This window comes from Ascaphus truei, chromosome 9 (genome assembly GCF_040206685.1).
Source record: "Ascaphus truei isolate aAscTru1 chromosome 9, aAscTru1.hap1, whole genome shotgun sequence".
In the NCBI taxonomy this organism is placed as follows: domain Eukaryota; kingdom Metazoa; phylum Chordata; class Amphibia; order Anura; family Ascaphidae; genus Ascaphus; species Ascaphus truei.
Genome location: NC_134491.1, coordinates 25,381,723 through 25,399,239, shown reverse-complemented (window position 1 = coordinate 25,399,239; position 17,517 = coordinate 25,381,723). Strand labels below are relative to the sequence as shown.

Sequence of the window (17,517 nt, the reverse complement as noted above, 5' to 3'; positions counted from 1 at the left end):
GAACATTTCTCTGACTGGCCATAAGATGAACGATCTGAAGGTGGCCATACTTAAATGTAATCTTAGAACACCAAAAGAGAGACGGATGCATGAATACAAATTTATGCAACTGTTCGGGACAATTAGCAGTGGCCTAAACCGAGACCGCAGTTTCATGAGTCACTACTGACACAAGAGAACTTTCTTCCCATGAGTGCTAAAAGGCCATATCTATACATACTGCGCTATATGTATGCACACACAGCTGACTCTTGCACATACAAATACTCTATGTAATTCCATCCCTATATACCAATAGGGACCACATAGTATCTACCCACACTTTTAGTAATGCAACACCCTCTTACATTTCCACGCCTACCCACACCATTGGTACAAACTCCCACTCCACACACACCTTTTGTGAAGCGCTGTATACACTGTGGGCGCTTTATAAATTTATATTTACATACACATATACACAGACTCTTACATCACTAACATTCAGGGACTATTTAACACCTCAAGTCATAAATCGCATACCGCACAGGAAAGAGGGATAGGTTTCAGTCACAGATATAATTCCACAATGCACTGTTTTTAAGTTTAACCTTGCTTGCTTTATTCATTGTAACACCGCCGGAAAAAGAGATCAGTGTATCTCGAAAGCTCGCACAAATAAAAGCATTTCGTTAGCCACAGAACGGTATCGTATATTCATTTTTGAGATATATATATATATATATATCAGATGTGCTGTTGGCTACTATGGCTCTTGAAATGCACTGCAGTACTCAGAAAATATCTATGTATAAACATTAGGGACATTTCACCCCAATTCAGTACCAGAGGGGCCAGAGATGAGTTAGAGGCTCTGGAGCTGAAGGGATTAACTGAAACACCAACTTTACAGCAGAATTAATAAAAAGTTAATAGAAATCTATAAATTATTAGCAATAATAAATACCAATGTGAATAAACATGCTGCTTTCAATAGTAATGCAGAGTATCTCTATAGACTGCTTGCTAGCTCAGGGAGACATGACGCAGATGGTCTGTCCTTCCCCCACACAGGGTGATACTGGGATATAGTCTGTTCCTCCGCCTGTGAGTCACAGACAGCCTGTCCCTTTCCCTGCAGGGATGATATGAACAGTCTGCCCCACCATTCCTGCATGAGGTGTTATGAGAGCCACCAGGCGACAAATTCATGGAACTGGAACGTGTGACTCCGCGGTGCTGCCGTCATGTGCTCTGCGACACTCAGAGGTTGGGCTGTGTTGGATAAGGGGGAGGCACATACGGAGGGGGGACTGAGGAGAGAAAACACATGCCAGAATAAATGAGAGAGGGAGAGAGAATATGGAACTAGGAACATATTACACCAGCTCTGGGTATATTCCTCTATTTTTTTTCAGTATTGAATACTTTGCAGACACATTTCCACTTGGAAGAACAGTTCTCCTTAGGGTTCAGAGCTGCGACCCCACCCCCCTTTTGCCTCCAATAGGATGTGTATTTCACAATTCATTTAGGCACTGTTTGTATTCACTACCTGTAATATATATTGCACATCACTCAGACACTAAATGTTTAGGTGTTTTAGAGCGCCCTTTACACCTCTCTGTTTTCTGTATCAATTGTATTCTTGGCTTAGCAGCTGCATATTTATTCACCATTAAGTATGGAAAATGTTTTCACTAATAGACTGTCCTGAAAGCACCAGCTTTATTTCACCTTTGCAGGTGGTGGAATTCAATCATTTAGAGACATTTAGAGACATTGCTTGTTAAAGGAGTAAGAAAGTGGCTGGGATCTGGTGTTTTTAGAGAAATACCTTGGAAGTGGGAGAATCCCTACAGGTTTGAGATTGATGCAAAGTCACATTTGGAAGACACTGAGTTCATAAAAATATTGAACAAAATATTGGATACTTGCTCATGTGAGATAATGAGATTAATTATATCTCAATACAAGAAAAATGTAGCCAAATTGGATAGAGAGAGAAATTTGATCCAAGAGAACTTGGAACCCTTGGCTACATTCAACCTTTTTCCAAACGGATTGTACTTAACTCCAAAAGAAAATAGATAATTTGGAGTGTAATATAATGTATAACAAACAAAGAACATTTGTTAGAGATGAGGAGGATTACACACACGGAATTTAGACCAAAAGTTCAATTTGTGTCTCGTCTGACCACAAAACCTTTTCCCACATGTCTGCAGTATCATCTATATGCTTTTTCGCAAAGAAAAATGCAACCTTTTGGTCTAAATTCCAAACGTTACGTCTGGCGCAAGCTCAATACTGCACATCACTCGGTCAACTCCATCCCAAGTGTCAAGCATGGTGGTGGCAACATCAAGTTATGGGGATGCTCCTCTTCAGCAGGGAGTGGGAAGCTTATCAGGATAGAGGGGAGAATGGATGGTGCAGGCGAGTTTTTGAGGAAAACCTGTTTGAGTCAGTGAAGACTCTGAAACTGGGTAGGCAATTCACATTTTAGCAGGACAATGACCCGAAGCACAAAGCCACACTGGACGTGTTTGAACAAGGAGATAATATTAACGTTCTTGATTGGCCCAGTCATTTATGATGAGACTTGAAGATTGCAGTCCGTCAACGATCCCCAATAAACTTATCAGAACTGAATCAATTTTCCCATGAAGAATGGGCAAAAATGTCCCCATCCTACTGTGAAAAGCCAGTAGTGACCTATCCAAAAAGACTCATAGCAGTGATTGCAGCAAAGGTGCTTCTACCAAGTACTGACATAATGGGCTAAATACATATACGGAACCAGTACATTTCACTGTTTTTTCCTCTTTGCTGACATTTTACCTCCCCCTCCTCATATAACGGTGTTCAGTTTAACAACTACAGCTTTGTAGCTTTGCTTTGAATAAAAATAGTTCGTTTGAAAAAACTGTGCATAAATTATTTGTAATTCAACAACTTGTGACATTATTGGTAGGGTGTGAATACTTCTGCAAACCAATGTATACATCAATGAGCTGGCTGCATCCCTGGAGCCCTGCTGAGCCCTAGGGGCTGACCTTAGCCCTTTTCAGTTTGCGCTCCCCCTGCCTGCTCTCCCCTCCCTGCACTCGCCCCCCCCCCCCCTCCTTACCTGGTGTCAGTCGTCTTTTGATGTCATGTAACCCTGGGTGTCATTTGACCAGTTACCATGGCGACACATCGCTTGAAGCCACCGGAGACCAGGTAAGGGACGTTACAGAGGCCTTGCACGCACTCCCGGCATTTAATTTAAATGCCTTGGGGAAGTGCGTGAGGCCTCTGTAACCGCCCCCTCTCACCCCCAGAAAATCTCACGCCCCCCAGTTTTGCGCACACCTGCTTTAGTCAACATGGAACTCAAGTCCCTGCTGTATGCAGATAACCTGCTCCTGCTGTCCCCAAAAGAACAGGTCCTCCAAAAAAGGGGCCTGGGCAATATTAGAAAAATACAGCCAGAACTGCTATGTGAACCCTGAACAAAACCAGAATAATTGTGAATTCCAATTGACACTGAACACTACTACACACTGGAAGAGACAGTAAACTACACATACCCCAGTCTAACAACCAACACATCAGGAAGATGTAACCTGGCTATAAATGCACTGAAGCAGAAAGCCTGCAGAAGAAAATAACTGTACCATCTTAAACCACCAATAAAGTCTACATTAAAATCTTTCACAGTGTCATCGGGCCCATCCTCCTGTATGGCAGTGAGGTGTGGGAACCTAAGACAGGCCCAGACCCCTACAAAATAGGAAACTGGACCAACTGAAATGCTGCATCTGGAATTCTGCAAACACCTCCAAGTACACAGGGGTACATCAAACCGTTGCGGGCTGAGCTGGGCACATCCCAGCAATACTGAGCTCAGAGCAACAAGAAGCCAAGAGCTCCTTACTAAACCCTGTGCCATCAGACTTGTTCTCTCACTCCCAGAACAAAACCACACACATCAATACAAAATCAGCTCAATCAGCAGCTGGATGAAGGGACAATAGGTGGTGATCTGGAAAAACGAAATCCAATTCTCAAAGAAACTTGAGACCTAACAGTAGGGGCGGATTGTAGTTACCTGCTGGCCTGGGCGATTCCTTTAACAGTGTCCCCTCCTCCTGTAGCGTCATGACATTGCAGTGTCATTTGATGTCGGATCGCCATGACAACGCAACGCTGCAGGAAGAGGGTCGCTCCGGAGAATGCTCACTCTCACACTAACCTTTTGGGTGAGGAGCGGACCTGCACACTGTCCGGGGACTCCCCAGCTCCCACTTCCAGCTTCGTCCTCCCGGAAGTTGGGGCCCGACACCAACAGGAGGCGGTCAAGGAGCTGGGGAGTCACAGCACCGGCCAACAACACCGAATCGCCCGATAGGGCACTCCTCCCCATGTCTACCGGACCCTACAAAGAGACTACACCTTGGCACCATAGCTGCTGAGGGTAAAGGACCCAAAACAGAGGCAGAATGTGTGCCAGTACAAACTGAGCACTAACAGGCTAGACAGAAGCAGAAGCCCAGAGAGGGACAGCAGACTGTACAGCAGTGTGAGCAGTGGGAGGGACAGCAGACTGTACAGTACAGCAGTGTGAGCAGTGGGAGGGACAGCAGACTGTACAGCAGTGTGAGCAGTGGGAGGGACAGCAGACTGTACAGTACAGCAGTGTGAGCAGTGGGAGGGACAGCAGACTGTACAGTACAGCAGTGTGAGCAGGGGGGAGGGACAGCAGACTGTACAGTACAGCAGTGTGAGCAGTGGGAGGGACAGCAGACTGTACAGTACAGCCGTGTGAGCAGTGGGAGGGACAGCAGACTGTACAGTACAGCAGTGTGAGCAGTGGGAGGGACAGCAGACTGTACAGTACAGCAGTGTGAGCAGTGGGAGGGACAGCAGACTGTACAGTACAGCAGTGTGAGCAGTGGGAGGGACAGCAGACTGTACAGCAGTGTGAGCAGTGGGAGGGACAGCAGACTGTACAGTACAGCAGTGTGAGCAGTGGGAGGGACAGCAGACTGTACAGTACAGCAGTGTGAGCAGTGGGAGGGACAGCAGACTGTACAGTACAGCCGTGTGAGCAGTGGGAGGAACAGCAGACTGTACAGTACAGCAGTGTGAGCAGTGGGAGGGACAGCAGACTGTACAGTACAGCCGTGTGAGCAGTGGGAGGGACAGCAGACTGTACAGTACAGCCGTGTGAGCAGTGGGAGGGACAGCAGACTGTATAGCCGTGTGAGCAGGGAGAGAGAGCAGACTGTACAGCTGTGTGAGCAGGGAGAGAGAGCAGACTGTACAGCTGTGTGAGCAGGGGGAGGGACAGCAGACTGTACAGCAGTATGAGCAGGGGGAGATAGAGAGCAGACTATACAGCAGTGGGAGCGGTGGGGGGGACAGCAGACTGTACAGTACAGCAGTGTGAGCAGTGGGAGGGACAGCAGACTGTACAGTACAGCAGTATGAGCAGTGGGAGGGACAGCAGACTGTACAGTACAGCAGTGTGAGCAGTGGGAGGGATAGCAGACTGTATAGCCGTGTGAGCAGGGGGAGATAGAGAGCAGACTATACAGCAGTGGGAGCGGTGGGGGGGACAGCAGACTGTACAGTACAGCAGTGTGAGCAGTGGGAGGGACAGCAGACTGTACAGTACAGCAGTATGAGCAGTGGGAGGGACAGCAGACTGTACAGCAGTGTGAGCAGGGGGAGATAGAGAGCAGACTATACAGCAGTGGGAGCGGTGGGGGGGACAGCAGACTGTACAGTACAGCAGTGTGAGCAGTGGGAGGGACAGCAGACTGTACAGTACAGCAGTATGAGCAGTGGGAGGGACAGCAGACTGTACAGTACAGCAGTGTGAGCAGTGGGAGGGATAGCAGACTGTATAGCCGTGTGAGCAGGGAGAGAGAGCAGACTGTACAGCTGTGTGAGCAGGGGGAGGGACAGCAGACTGTACAGCAGTGTGAGCAGGGGGAGAGAGAGCAGACTGTACAGTAGTGTGAGCAGGGGGAGAGAGAGCAGACTGTACAGACGTGTGAGCAGGGGGAGAGAGAGCAGACTGTACAGCCGTGTGAGCAGGGGGAGAGACAGCAGACTGTACAGCCGTGTGAGCAGGGAGAGAGAGAGCAGACTGTACAGCAGTGTGAGCAGGGGGAGAGAGAGCAGACTGTACAGCCGTGTGTGCAGGGAGAGAGAGAGCAGACTGTACAGCCGTGTGAGCAGGGGGAGAGAGAGCAGACTGTACAGCCGTGTGAGCAGGGAAAGAGAGAGCAGACTGTACAGCCGTGTGAGCAGGGAGAGAGAGAGCAGACTGTACAGCAGTGTGAGCAGGGAGAGAGAGAGCAGACTGTACAGCCATGTGAGCAAAAAGAGGTTGAAGAGGATACTTGTCTCTTGCCAAGATTCGGCCTTTCCTGTCAATCTACTGCTAAAACTAATGCATACCCTTATCCTCTCCCGTCTGGATTATTGTAACATACTGCTAACAGGCCTCCATGCCTCACAGCTTTCTCCCCTGCAATCAATCCAAAATTCGGCTGCTAGAATAATTTCACTTTCTCCCAAAAGAGTATCTGCTCATCTCCTTAAATCCCTCTCCTGACATCCCATGACATTTCTGATCAGCTACAAAATTCTCCGCCTTACCTTTAAGGTTCTTCACTCACCTGCTCCTTCCTACATGCAGGCATTCCCCGGTTTAAGGACACTCACTTTAAGTACACTCGCGAGCGAGTAAGGACATATCACCCAGTAGGCAAACACCAGCTCGCGCATGCGTCTGTCAGCACGTCCTGAATAGCAATACCGGCTCCCTACCTGTACCGAAGCTGTGCACAAGCGGGGAGACTGTAGAGCCTGTTACCCATGTGTTATTTACATTTATTGTCCCACAGTGTCCCCAGCCAAGCACTGCCATCTGCCGCACTTATTTCCTGACCTGCTGTCTCTCTAACATTACCAACATACCCCTTGGATCAGGGGTGCGCAAAGTGGGGGGGGAGAATTTCATGGGGGGGGGGGGGGCGCAGCAGCTACAGAGATCCCGCACTCTCCCCAAGGCACTTTAATTAAGTGCCAGGGGGAACACGCGAAGCCTCTGTAGCTTCTCCTACCTGATCTTCGGCGACGCGTCGCCATGGTAACCTGCGACGTCATTTGACGCTGGAGCCATGCAGGAGGGGGGGGGGGGCGCGAGCCAGGAGGTGCGTAGGCAGGGGGGCGCATTATAAAAACTTTTGCACTCCTGACTTAGATTGTAAGGTCTCCGGGCAGGGATTTCCTTTCCTATTGTCTGACTTTGTTGCGCTTATTGTATTATAATTCCCTGTACTGTATTGTTTTTGTAAAAGGCCGAGTATACTGTGGGCGCTATATAAATAAATACTTACAGAAACTCACATCCAAAACTTCAACAATACAGAAGAGAAACACCAAAAAAGTGATTGTCGTAGGAGAATAAATAAAACACCTTGCAAATACTGTAACTTGCCCACCCCCTTCTTTTTTTTCCCACATGCTTTGGCAACACTGGAATGCATTCTGTGGGGTTACCTTTTTGTTCAATTTGATTTGAGATAGTAAAAAAGAGAGAGAGGGTAAGAAAGAGATGTAAGGAAAGAGAGGACAGAACGTTCAGCGTGTACGTAGGGTCAGGCCGTTGCAAACTCTTCTTACCGTTGGGGTTGTACATGGGGGGTCCTGGGGGATACATAGGGTACTGAGTGGAGGGGCCACTGCCAGGGTACATTGCCACAGGTGCATATCCTTGGTAGGGTTGCGGGGGACCATACTTGGGGTCTATAGGGTATGGAGTCTGGACAGGGTATGGAGGCTGGGGGGGCATCCCCGACATCTGGATCTCCTGGGCTGGAATACAAAGCAAAGGACCAATCAAATACTGCATTCAGAAGCGTCTCCTGCACGGCACACATGGAGCTCTATGATTGAGAAGGAAGGGGGGAAAAGGGGACGAATGGGGGGGGAGGAGAAGGGGGAAGGAGGGGAGGAGAAGGGGGCGAAGGAGGAGGAGGGGAGGAGGGGGAAGGGAGAAGGGGAAAGGGAGGGGGGAGAAGGGGGAAGAGAGGGAGGGGGGAAGGGAAGGAGGGAGGGAAGGGAGGGGGGAAGAAGGGAGGGAGGGGGGAGAAGGGGGAGGGGAGGAGAAGGGGGAAGGGAGGGAGGGGGGAGAATGGGGAAGAAGGGGAAAGGGAGGGAGGGGAGAAGGGGGGAGTGGGGGGGAGAAGGGGGAAGAAGGGGAAAGGGAGGGAGGGGCGAAGGGAGGGGAGAAGGGGGGAGTGAGGAGGAGAAGGATGAAGGGAGGGGGAAGAAGGGGGAAGGGAGGGAGGGGGGGAGAAGGGGAAGGGAGGGAGGGGGGGAGAAGGGGGAAGGGAGGGAGGGGGGAGAAGGGGGAAGGGATGGGAGGAGAAGGGGGAAGGGAGGGAGGGGGAAGAAGGGGAAAGAGAGGGAGGGGGGAGGGAGGGGAGAAGGGGGAAGGGAGGGAGGGGGGGGAGGGAGGGGAGAAGGGGGGAGTGAGGGGGAGAAGGAGGAAGGTGGGAGAAGGATGAAGGCAGAGAGGGGGGAGAAGGGGAGAAGGGGGAAGGGAAGAAGGGGGAAGATAGAGGGAAAAAGAAGTAAGAGGGTAGAGTTTCTCACCTCAGTAAGGAGGGAGGTCGTCTCATCTCAGTAAGGGCGGTGGGGAAGTTTCACTTTGGTAAGGGGGAGTGTTACCTCAGTAGGGGCGTCCCACCCCATTAGGGAGTGGGTCTCTCATTGGTAGGAGTGGTCTCACCTCGGTAGGGGGTTCCCCGCTGATGCCGGCGCTGGTACAGGTAGCAGCAGGAACACATGAAGCAGCAGATCAGGGTGATGATCACCACAATGAAGAGAAGAACAGCAAACCCGATACCAGCGATGGTCTTAGGGCTACAGAGGGAACAGAGGAGGAGAGCGGGGAGAGATAGAAGAAATAGCAGGGGACGATGGGGACAGGAAAGTTGAGAGAGGGGAGAGAGAAGGGGTAGAGGTTGGTAGGGGGTACAGAAGGGGGGGGGAGAGGGGAGGAGTCAGCACCTTAATGCCAGGCAATGCTTCTGCTCCCTCTCAGTTATCAGTCTCATTGGGTCCCGGCAGCAGAATCTCTGGTGACAGTTCCCGCAGCAGAAGGTGAAGAGATGACAATCAAATCCGGGATGCCAAGAGCCACTCTGATCCTGATACCAGAGGCAGTCTTCATCCCCTGACACTGAAAGGAAGGGAGAAAGAGTACAAAGATACTCAGCATAGTTATACAGCGGTGTGTTCATTATCCGTGTATAGATACTGTGACATAGTCCCAGGATAGCGGGCAGCTTTCTTTCTGATTTATAGAAGAAAGTGCAGACATAGTGTGGATGTGATCCGCCCCACAAATTCAGTCACTAAGGCTGGTGAATAGGAAATCCATACCAGACGTTACAATGGTTCTGGTTTCCCTCGCCTGCTCTCCTAATTAAGGAACAGGAATATATTGCAGTGAGGTTTGCTGCTCCAGTCTCTCTCTTAGAACCTGGAGGCTGGGAGGAAAACTGCTGCTCTCCAGTATCCAGTTCGGGGTAGACGGCCCCCCCATGTGTTGCAGCATCTGAGGATCTAATGGGACGCTGTCCCCACCTCACAGTTAAGGACTCAATGTTATTATACCTGTGTGTATTTAACGTTGGTAACTGGCTTAGCCAGCCAATATTGCAGCTAGAGATATGCATGTGAGTTACACTCCTGACAGGAGTAGATGTTTCCTTTTAGGATTTCTTTTGTTCTTAAAGTAATAGTGTTTAAAATGTTTAGTGTCACTAATGGAGAAATAACCCGCTGAAGGTTGAGGGCTGAGTGCTCCTTGTGTGTATACACGTGTTTGTCTCCCTTTTCTACAAATTAAACCCTAGAAGACTGTGTCAGGAAGAGCCTGGGCAAATGGCAGCGCTACATAAAGGGAGCCGTTTGCCACAATACTCAGGAACATTCTACAACACTGCATAATCATTATACAGATACTGAGCATAATTGAACCACACAGCATGTTTAGTGTATAGATACTCAGCATCATTATACAGCGCAGTGTGTTCGTTATCAGTGTGTAGATACTAGGGTTGGTTGATATCATATTTTTCACCACGATAACGATATTAAGAAATTTATTGCGATAACAATATATAATCGCAATAAATTTGTTAAAATAAGTCTGAAAATGTTCTAGTAAATCTAAATAAAATGTGTTCCCAAACGAAATAATTTTACTTTACATTTACTAGAACAAAGAGATCTTAATTTCCAAACCCTTTCCATGTCTGCACTTCACCTTTTCTTATCTACACTGCTCCCATCACCGTCATAAAAGCCCTCTCACCTGAGTTTAAACTATTTTTTAACATTTTCATAAAGGGTGAGAGTGAAGGGAGGAAAGAGGAGGGAAGCGGTGTAGGTGAGAAATGTGAAGTGCAGGCATGGTGGCGGTTAGGTTCCCCAGGTGGAGAGAGGAAGGGGTTAAGGGTCCCCAGGGGGGAAAGAGAAAGGGGTTAAGTGCTAGAATCATTATACAGTGCAGGGTGTTTATCAGTGTTTAGAGATACTCATCATCTGTCACAGCACAGTGTTAACATATGGATAATTTTACCCCTTAAAGCTGCAGTTCAGTCAATATCCTGCATGTGTGTTTTTTTAAATACAGGCATACCCCGCATTAACATACGCAATGGGACCGGAGCATGTATGTAAAGCGGAAAAGTACTTAAAGTGAAGCACTACCTTTTCCCCACATATCGATGCATATACTGTACTGCAATCGTCATATACGTGCATAACTGATGTAAATAACGCATGTGTAACAGGCTCTATAGTCTCCCCGCTTGCACACAGCTTCGGTACAGGTAGAGAGACAGTATTGCTGTTCAGGACGTGCAGACAGGCGCATGCGTGAGCTGGCGTTTGCCTATTGAGCTAGATGTACTTACTCGCGAGTGTACTTAAAGTGAGTGTCCTTAAACCGGGGTATGCCTGTAAATCAGTTCTGTAGTAAGAAAAAATACTTTTAGCATTTTCTGTTTTTAAAAAAACAACTTTGAAAGACCAATTTTCTTGTATTCTATTTTAACAAGCATTTGCTAAGGCACTGCCCCTTCATGTCCTGTCACAAGCCCTGGCACACCCCTTTGTCAGCCCTGCCCTCCCTCTAGCACATATCAGTGCAGGAGTGCTCATGAATATTCATGAGCTTCCACTGAGAGAAAGAAGCAGAAGAAAAACAGATCCCTTCACTAATTATGTCACCAAATTTCGCCGATCAATACATGGAGAACTAATTGACCGGCAGCTGTACAGTTCTTTAGGTAATTAGAGATTGCCCACATGAAACGATTGAAGTAAAAAAATAAATTAAAAAAAAAAAGACTGAACTGCAGCTTTAACTAGCGGTTCTAAACCGGTCTGTATTAAGCCAAAAGTTATTTTTGACAACTCCGGTTCCAAATGACAGAGAAATTGCACATGTCCCAACCGCGAGGACACACAACAGACCCAAAGGGGCCTAGCCTGTGATCATACTGTGCTGTATAATGCTGTGATTTTATATATATATAAAACGATCTGTCCTTGTTTCTCATCAACAGCATGTGTTCCTCCAAAACTGGATACCGGAAGTGGTGCCGGTACACCGCAAGCTCAGTCCCCCGGTCAGATGGCCGCAGACCCAAAGGATCCGCCGATTACTCCCGGATGGTAGATGGGGTTGCCTTGGTGTGAGCTCACACTCCGTTAATCCGTGCTGCTTTTGCAGACGCCTTCACTGGGGATACGAACCGCCTAACGCGTTTCGTTGCATCTGTACAACTTCGGCAGATGCTGAACGTACTCTTGGAACCGCCCACACTCTTAACGCATAGAGACCAGCTGATACAAATTGATTGCTTATAACTAATTGCTAATATTAACTCAAAAGGCGTCCAGAGCGTGGTGGTAACAATCAGACCTTATATATGCTCAACATGAATGATTACAAAAAGCAGAACAATATTGGCAATAATAAAATTGTGTAACTAATAGCTAAATATAAAAATGTTCAGCACGATGGATAGGTAAAACACTATAGTAATCAGATAGAGGTGAGCTCTGGTGGGATATAAACACAATTTCAATAGATCTAGACACACGGCTTGCTGGAACAGTGCTCTGGAATTAAACCATCTTTGCTTGAAAAATGTAAGGAACTTAGATGAATAAAATATCTTATAACAGAAACTCCCCTCTTATCAATGTTGTGGAAATGTAATAAAGTCAGTGCGAGCAGAGAAAAGACAGACTGGAACAGATGTACTTAAAATACTGTCATAAACTTATGACAGAGATACAGAAAACCAGCAATGCCCAAATGACACAACCTCACTCCCAAATTAGACAACCACTAGATATATTAACAGTATCTATAATATCTGATGACAGAGACCATATAATAATGGCATGACAGACCGTGGAGCCTGTACAGTCGTGACAGGGACGAACCATTGAGTATTGCACTCAGAAATGCTTGTTGAAATACGGCGTTTGTGAGTGCAAGCATCGATGGTTTAAACCTTATATTAAATTGTTTAAGCTTTATTACACTAGGAGAGTGCACCTCTCTTTAACTCCCTTTAAAAATAAATATATATATATATATTAATTACACATACATACACACAAGTGGCACTGTGTATGTATGTATGTATACACACGGTGTGTGCTGGTCACATAAAGGGGGCACAGGGCCCACTGCTGGTACTGTATATGTATATATTAGTATGCACCCAGCTGGCACTGTTTATGTACACGTACACGTGTATATATATATATATATACACACACACAGTGTGCTGGTCACATGCAGAGTACACTGGGCATGTCACATACTCACCCAGCGGTGATAGGACACATAGGAGGATCCAGGCAGCGCCCAGAGCCTGCACTGCCATCCTCAGCTTCCCCAGGAGGGGTCCTATTTCATCTGGAAAAGACACACAGGGCTGCTGGCTTTGCAAGAGGCCCGAGCTAGCGCGTTTGTGTGTGTGTGTGTGTGTGTGTGTATGTATATATATATCTGTGTGGATTTATATATGTGTGTATATAAATATGTGTGTGTGTATGTGTAGATGTGTGTACAGATATGTATGTACAGATGTATGTATGTATATATCCTCACTCGGGTGTTCAGTGATGCAGCTCCCCCCCTTGTCCCCCCCCCCTTCTCCTCCTCCAGGATCTGACACTGCAGCATCCTCCCCCCTGACACACGAGTGTGCCTGCTAACCGCTTCACTGCCAGAGGGATCGCTTTATGCAGATTGTGTATTGTGTGTATGTGTGTGTCATCTGTGCCTTTATTTAAAACAATACTTATGATTGTCCTGGAAGAGGATTGTATATTTTTTCTGCTCTCACACTACCAGCTCTCCCCAGGGAAAGTTGCATGTTTTCCCCTGTACCAAGCAGCCAGTGCTCCTGTGTATATTGCAACATAGTTGTTACATATTACTTTTCCTACATGCCACTAGTCAGTTGCCCAGGCAACCTCCCAATGCTCATAGTTGAGATTGGTTTAGCCCCCCCTTCCCCTCTCTGTATTTTGATATGCGCCTTGGCTTGCTCCTGTCTGGAAAGGAAAGTGTGCTCTCTCTTAAAGCTGCAGTTCAAGCTGCCGTTTAAAAATAAATAAATAAAATAATTAAAAAATGTTTTATTTTTTTCCCCCATTCAATATGTGCATCAGTACAATCTGCACACTGACAAGTGATTAGCTAAGCTGCAGATCGATCCGTTCTCCTGTAATCAATCGCTTGCTCCGGGTTATTTAATTCAGCATTATGGGAAATGTAGTCCTGGAATATGATTGACTGGGCAGTTACTAGATACAATTGGTGCACAGCTAGAGAGAGGGCGGAGCCTGTCAGTCACTTTGGAAATGCTTCCTAGATTAGAAACGTTAAAATTGTCTAAAACATTTATTTTTTATTTTTTTAAATGCTACAAGTATTTTCTCAAAGTACAGAACTGATTTATTAAAACCCCACACGTAGGAGGATATTGCTTGTACTGCTGCTTTTACATCAGCAGCCAAAGTGAGCAGACATCTTCCACTGCTCTGTTAGGCTGCGCTTATAGTGCCGGCGACAGCGACGCCAAAACAAAGGCATTGCTGCCGTCGCGTGTGCTTATAGTATCAGTATCTGAGAATCCGACCTGATTCCCGGGTACATTTTTGAGGTATCCTGCAACTCTGGAACCCCGCTACCTAGACACATTCAGACAAAACTTTGTCAGTAAAACCCCCCATGAAACTCATAGCCCAGCAATCTCTGCTTGCTGGTACACCGGGAAAGGTAAAACAGACACTTTTTTTTATTGTCGCACAATTAGATACATTGCATGTACAACAAACAGGTTCAAGAGCTGACACTCTAAAACCCCAAATATGGATCAGAGGTAACCAGCCGGGCATAATACCTTTATTTATGGCATAATTCCACCTTCACCGTCACAGCCCTTCAGAGAGAACTGCAGGAATGGGGTTGCCCAGCTGCCCCCCCCCCCCCCCCCCACCCCCTTGGAGGCCCTGCTCTCCCCTCTATCCGCTCCATTCTGTTTCCTCCTCTCCTTGGCCCCAGGCTCCTGACAACTCCTCCTGATTGGTTGCATTACCCACCAGCAGCCAATCAGGATGGAGACTGCCCAGCCCCCTAGTAACAGCCCTGCTCGGGGGAATCCTACTGCCCCTCCAAACCGGTCAAGTCACTATGTCCAGAGAGGTAATACCGGACACATACATGTCCAGAATTACCAATCATTTTTACTGGACAGTGTCCAAATACAGGATAGTCCCGTTCAATAGTGGACACCTGGCAACCACCACAGGGGTGCTGTCAGTCATTGGGGGTAAAAGGGGCAGGATTCCCCCCACGCTATACTGCACCCCACAATCCTCAATGTGCAGAGTACTGGTGATGTACAGTCAGTGGGGCAGTTAAGTGTGGCTCAGTGGTTGGCGTTTTGCAGTTGTTATTGTATGAAAGTCCAAAGGTTCTGAGCTGCGTGTCACACGGAATGTACCATGAGCGGCTCAGAACTTCTTTAGGACCGAACTCCACGGTAACATCCATAACAGAACCCGATGCTCCCCGAGACGTTGGGAATTTAAATACAAACCTGAGCATCCAGTGAAGGGGCCACAGTGTCTGCTCCACTCTCTGAGTGTCCAACGAAGGTGCGGACTCTCTCTCTCTGCACTCCCCTACAAGGGTTTGGCCACTCGCTCTCTGCGAGGCTATGGCCTCCCCCATCATGCAATTTCTCCAACAGCTGCTTCCTCCTGCTTCTTTTCCTCTCCCTCAGGCCACCCCGTATCAATGGGTTCGAAGGTCTGCACCCCACAGACGTGTGGACAAAGCAGGTGAGTGTTGTGGTAGAAGTGTGGTAAAGCCCTCAAGATTGGGTGAGGTAACCAAGGGGGTGCTGAAGGCTGCAATAATAAGGCACATGCCTCTTTGGGTGACCAGTAGAGAGTGAGGGGGAAGTAAAATGGTAATGCTTTATACCGAGAGAAAAAAACTCCAAAAGGAAGCTATGGTGCGGGAGGGGGATCTTGTCCCAAGAGTTGGCACTCTGAGCTGGGTAATCAAAGTTAAATACTTTCCCTGAAATAACTCAGAGACCTATCAGAAAGTTGGATTCCCAATTCGTAAATGTGACAGGATGTATGCCAACGCACTGCAGGTCTGTGACGTGTCATTAATGTACCTGCTGATGGTGTCTTGGTGTGGTTAGAAGTCCACCCTTTCTAACGGTCACTCTCCTTCATTTAAACAGGTCAGTTTTTCGGTGTATACGACGCCCCAGAGTATTACCACCACACATTGGAGGTCTCCCAGGATGCCCACAGATCGGAAAGGCCTGGAGAGATGCCGTCACACTGTCCTTCACGTTATGACTCTCTGCACCAAGGTGCTGTGCATGCGGAGCCCCTCATAGGCACTCACTGGAGCCAGACGTGCCCAGATGGCAAGGAGGCATCTTACCACCCCATCCCATCCCGTGTCCAGTGGCTGCAGGATTCAGGGTGCAAGAGTCGCCCCATCGCCAGGCACTGTCTGTATTCTGGGCTGACGCAGCTATATCCTGTGCCCTGTACCCAATATCAGTACAGCAAAGAACACCGTCTCTTCCAGCCTCCACTCGGCTTCCAGCAGCTGGTGCCCATCATACATAAAGTGCCCCCATGCCAAATTTACCCAGGAGGCTTCAGCTGGGCAGGTGAAGTCAGAGCATTCCCAAGACAGATGCCCAATGCCAGGCAAGTGGTTGCTTCACCATCTCTGAACACTGCGGGTGCCAATCATGGACTCCAAACTTTGATGGGCAGGAGGGGCCCCTTAGCACCTTCAGAGGTTAGAGAGGGTCCAGGTTCTTATCAGTTATGGGAGACTGTGCTGCCCTATGAATTTGCCCAGGACACAGCAGGATGCTCCATAGAAAACATCAGGCCCGTAGGGGTTCCTTCAGTCTGTCCGACCTCTTGGGACAAAAAGGTGAGAGGTCCGAGCATCCCAGAAACTGTCACACTGGCTGACACCATCAGCTTCTTCAGCTGGCAAGGGACACAAGCACAGATGACTCCCAGCAGCGTAACCACTTGTGATACAGTAGTGCCAGCGAGTGCCCGCTGTTGGGATCATCCAACACTGAGATGGGATCCTTCAAAGCTAGGACAGAGGTCCCACAGCCTTGTCACTGCTGTGGATGTTCCCTCTGGTCAGGATGCGCTACTCGGTTTGAGTGCTTGTAGGGTGACTTCGACCAGGCCCGACAAGTGTTCTCCTCATGATCAGTGGTGGCGCCTTCACTATGGCCCAGAGTCTCTCCCCGAGGACCTCACCTCCTGCAAATATGAAGACCCCACAGTCTACACGCTGGTCTCTAGCATGGATTATTTCTACAGTGTGAGTACAGACGGGGCCCTGTCTAGCACAGAGGAGATCCCCAGTGCTGAACCCCACACCCCTGCACAACCCAGCACCTTAGAGAAACCCAGCACCAAGCTGATTTTGCAGACCAAGAGGCGGCTTCCCCTGCAGGGGACCCAAAGTGAGAAGCGCAGAAAGTGTGACCCCCATTCCTGGCCTACAGGACCCCTTCCCCTTGCTAAACTACAGAGCATGCAATTCAGGCTCAAAGACCTGCAGTTAATAAAATACCCAGTCCTGTCACCCACATCACACTGCCCAAGCACGGGGCACATAGTACATACGGGGGCCCACAAACCCCAAGAATAAGAGCAAAGCTACAATTCCACTGTTACTGTACCTAGAAATACAGTCTGGAACAATTTGTATATAATGCAGACATCTAACCTATGTGCCTAATGTTGATATTTACCCTCTATAGCTATACATGTTAATAAATATTTTGTATTTTCTCTTGATGTTTGTAGCTTTTGTAAATTCCAATAAATGTTTTTCTGAACCCATTCCATGTT

At 48.0% G+C, this 17,517-nt stretch overlaps 2 protein-coding genes across 4 annotated transcripts; one reads left to right on the top strand and one right to left on the bottom strand.

The window, feature by feature from the left end:
* Positions 1 to 576: 576 nt before the first annotated feature.
* Positions 577 to 13,404, bottom strand: SHISA4 (shisa family member 4). 3 transcript variants are annotated; one of them, XM_075613915.1, is made up of 6 exons: positions 13,386 to 13,404; positions 12,908 to 12,997; positions 9,058 to 9,229; positions 8,777 to 8,910; positions 7,666 to 7,857; positions 577 to 1,292 (listed from the first exon to the last, which is right to left on the bottom strand). In XM_075613915.1, the coding sequence occupies exons 2-6, from the start codon at positions 12,963 to 12,965 to the stop codon at positions 1,243 to 1,245; spliced, it is 606 nt and encodes a 201-aa protein (XP_075470030.1). In that variant the 5' UTR covers positions 12,966 to 12,997; positions 13,386 to 13,404; the 3' UTR covers positions 577 to 1,242. The 3 variants fall into 3 exon arrangements, with proteins under 3 accessions (XP_075470030.1, XP_075470029.1, XP_075470031.1); XM_075613914.1 differs by lacking the exon at positions 13,386 to 13,404 and adding an exon at positions 13,193 to 13,235; XM_075613916.1 differs by lacking the exons at positions 8,777 to 8,910; positions 13,386 to 13,404 and having other exon boundaries at positions 12,908 to 13,230.
* Positions 13,405 to 14,607: 1,203 nt separating this feature from the next.
* LOC142502655 (uncharacterized) lies at positions 14,608 to 17,499 on the top strand. Its single transcript, XM_075613912.1, has 2 exons — positions 14,608 to 15,435; positions 15,852 to 17,499. The coding sequence occupies exons 1-2, from the start codon at positions 15,312 to 15,314 to the stop codon at positions 17,312 to 17,314; spliced, it is 1,587 nt and encodes a 528-aa protein (XP_075470027.1). The 5' UTR covers positions 14,608 to 15,311; the 3' UTR covers positions 17,315 to 17,499.
* The last annotated feature ends 18 nt before the right edge of the window (positions 17,500 to 17,517 follow it).

Bases quoted from the DNA above. Each gene is read 5' to 3' on its own strand.
- LOC142502655 (XM_075613912.1), top strand. From the start codon at position 15,312: ATGGCCTCCCCCATCATGCAATTTCTCCAACAGCTGCTTCCTCCTGCT. The intron at 15,436-15,851 runs GTGAGTGTTGTG...TCATTTAAACAG, and splicing joins CAGACGTGTGGACAAAGCAG to GTCAGTTTTTCGGTGTATAC.
- SHISA4 (XM_075613915.1), bottom strand. From the start codon at position 12,965: ATGGCAGTGCAGGCTCTGGGCGCTGCCTGGATCCTCCTATGTGTCCTA. The intron at 9,230-12,907 runs GTGAGTATGTGA...CCTTCCTTTCAG, and splicing joins ATGTGTCCTATCACCGCTGG to TGTCAGGGGATGAAGACTGC. The intron at 7,858-8,776 runs GTGAGACCACTC...TTTGTATTCCAG, and splicing joins GCGGGGAACCCCCTACCGAG to CCCAGGAGATCCAGATGTCG.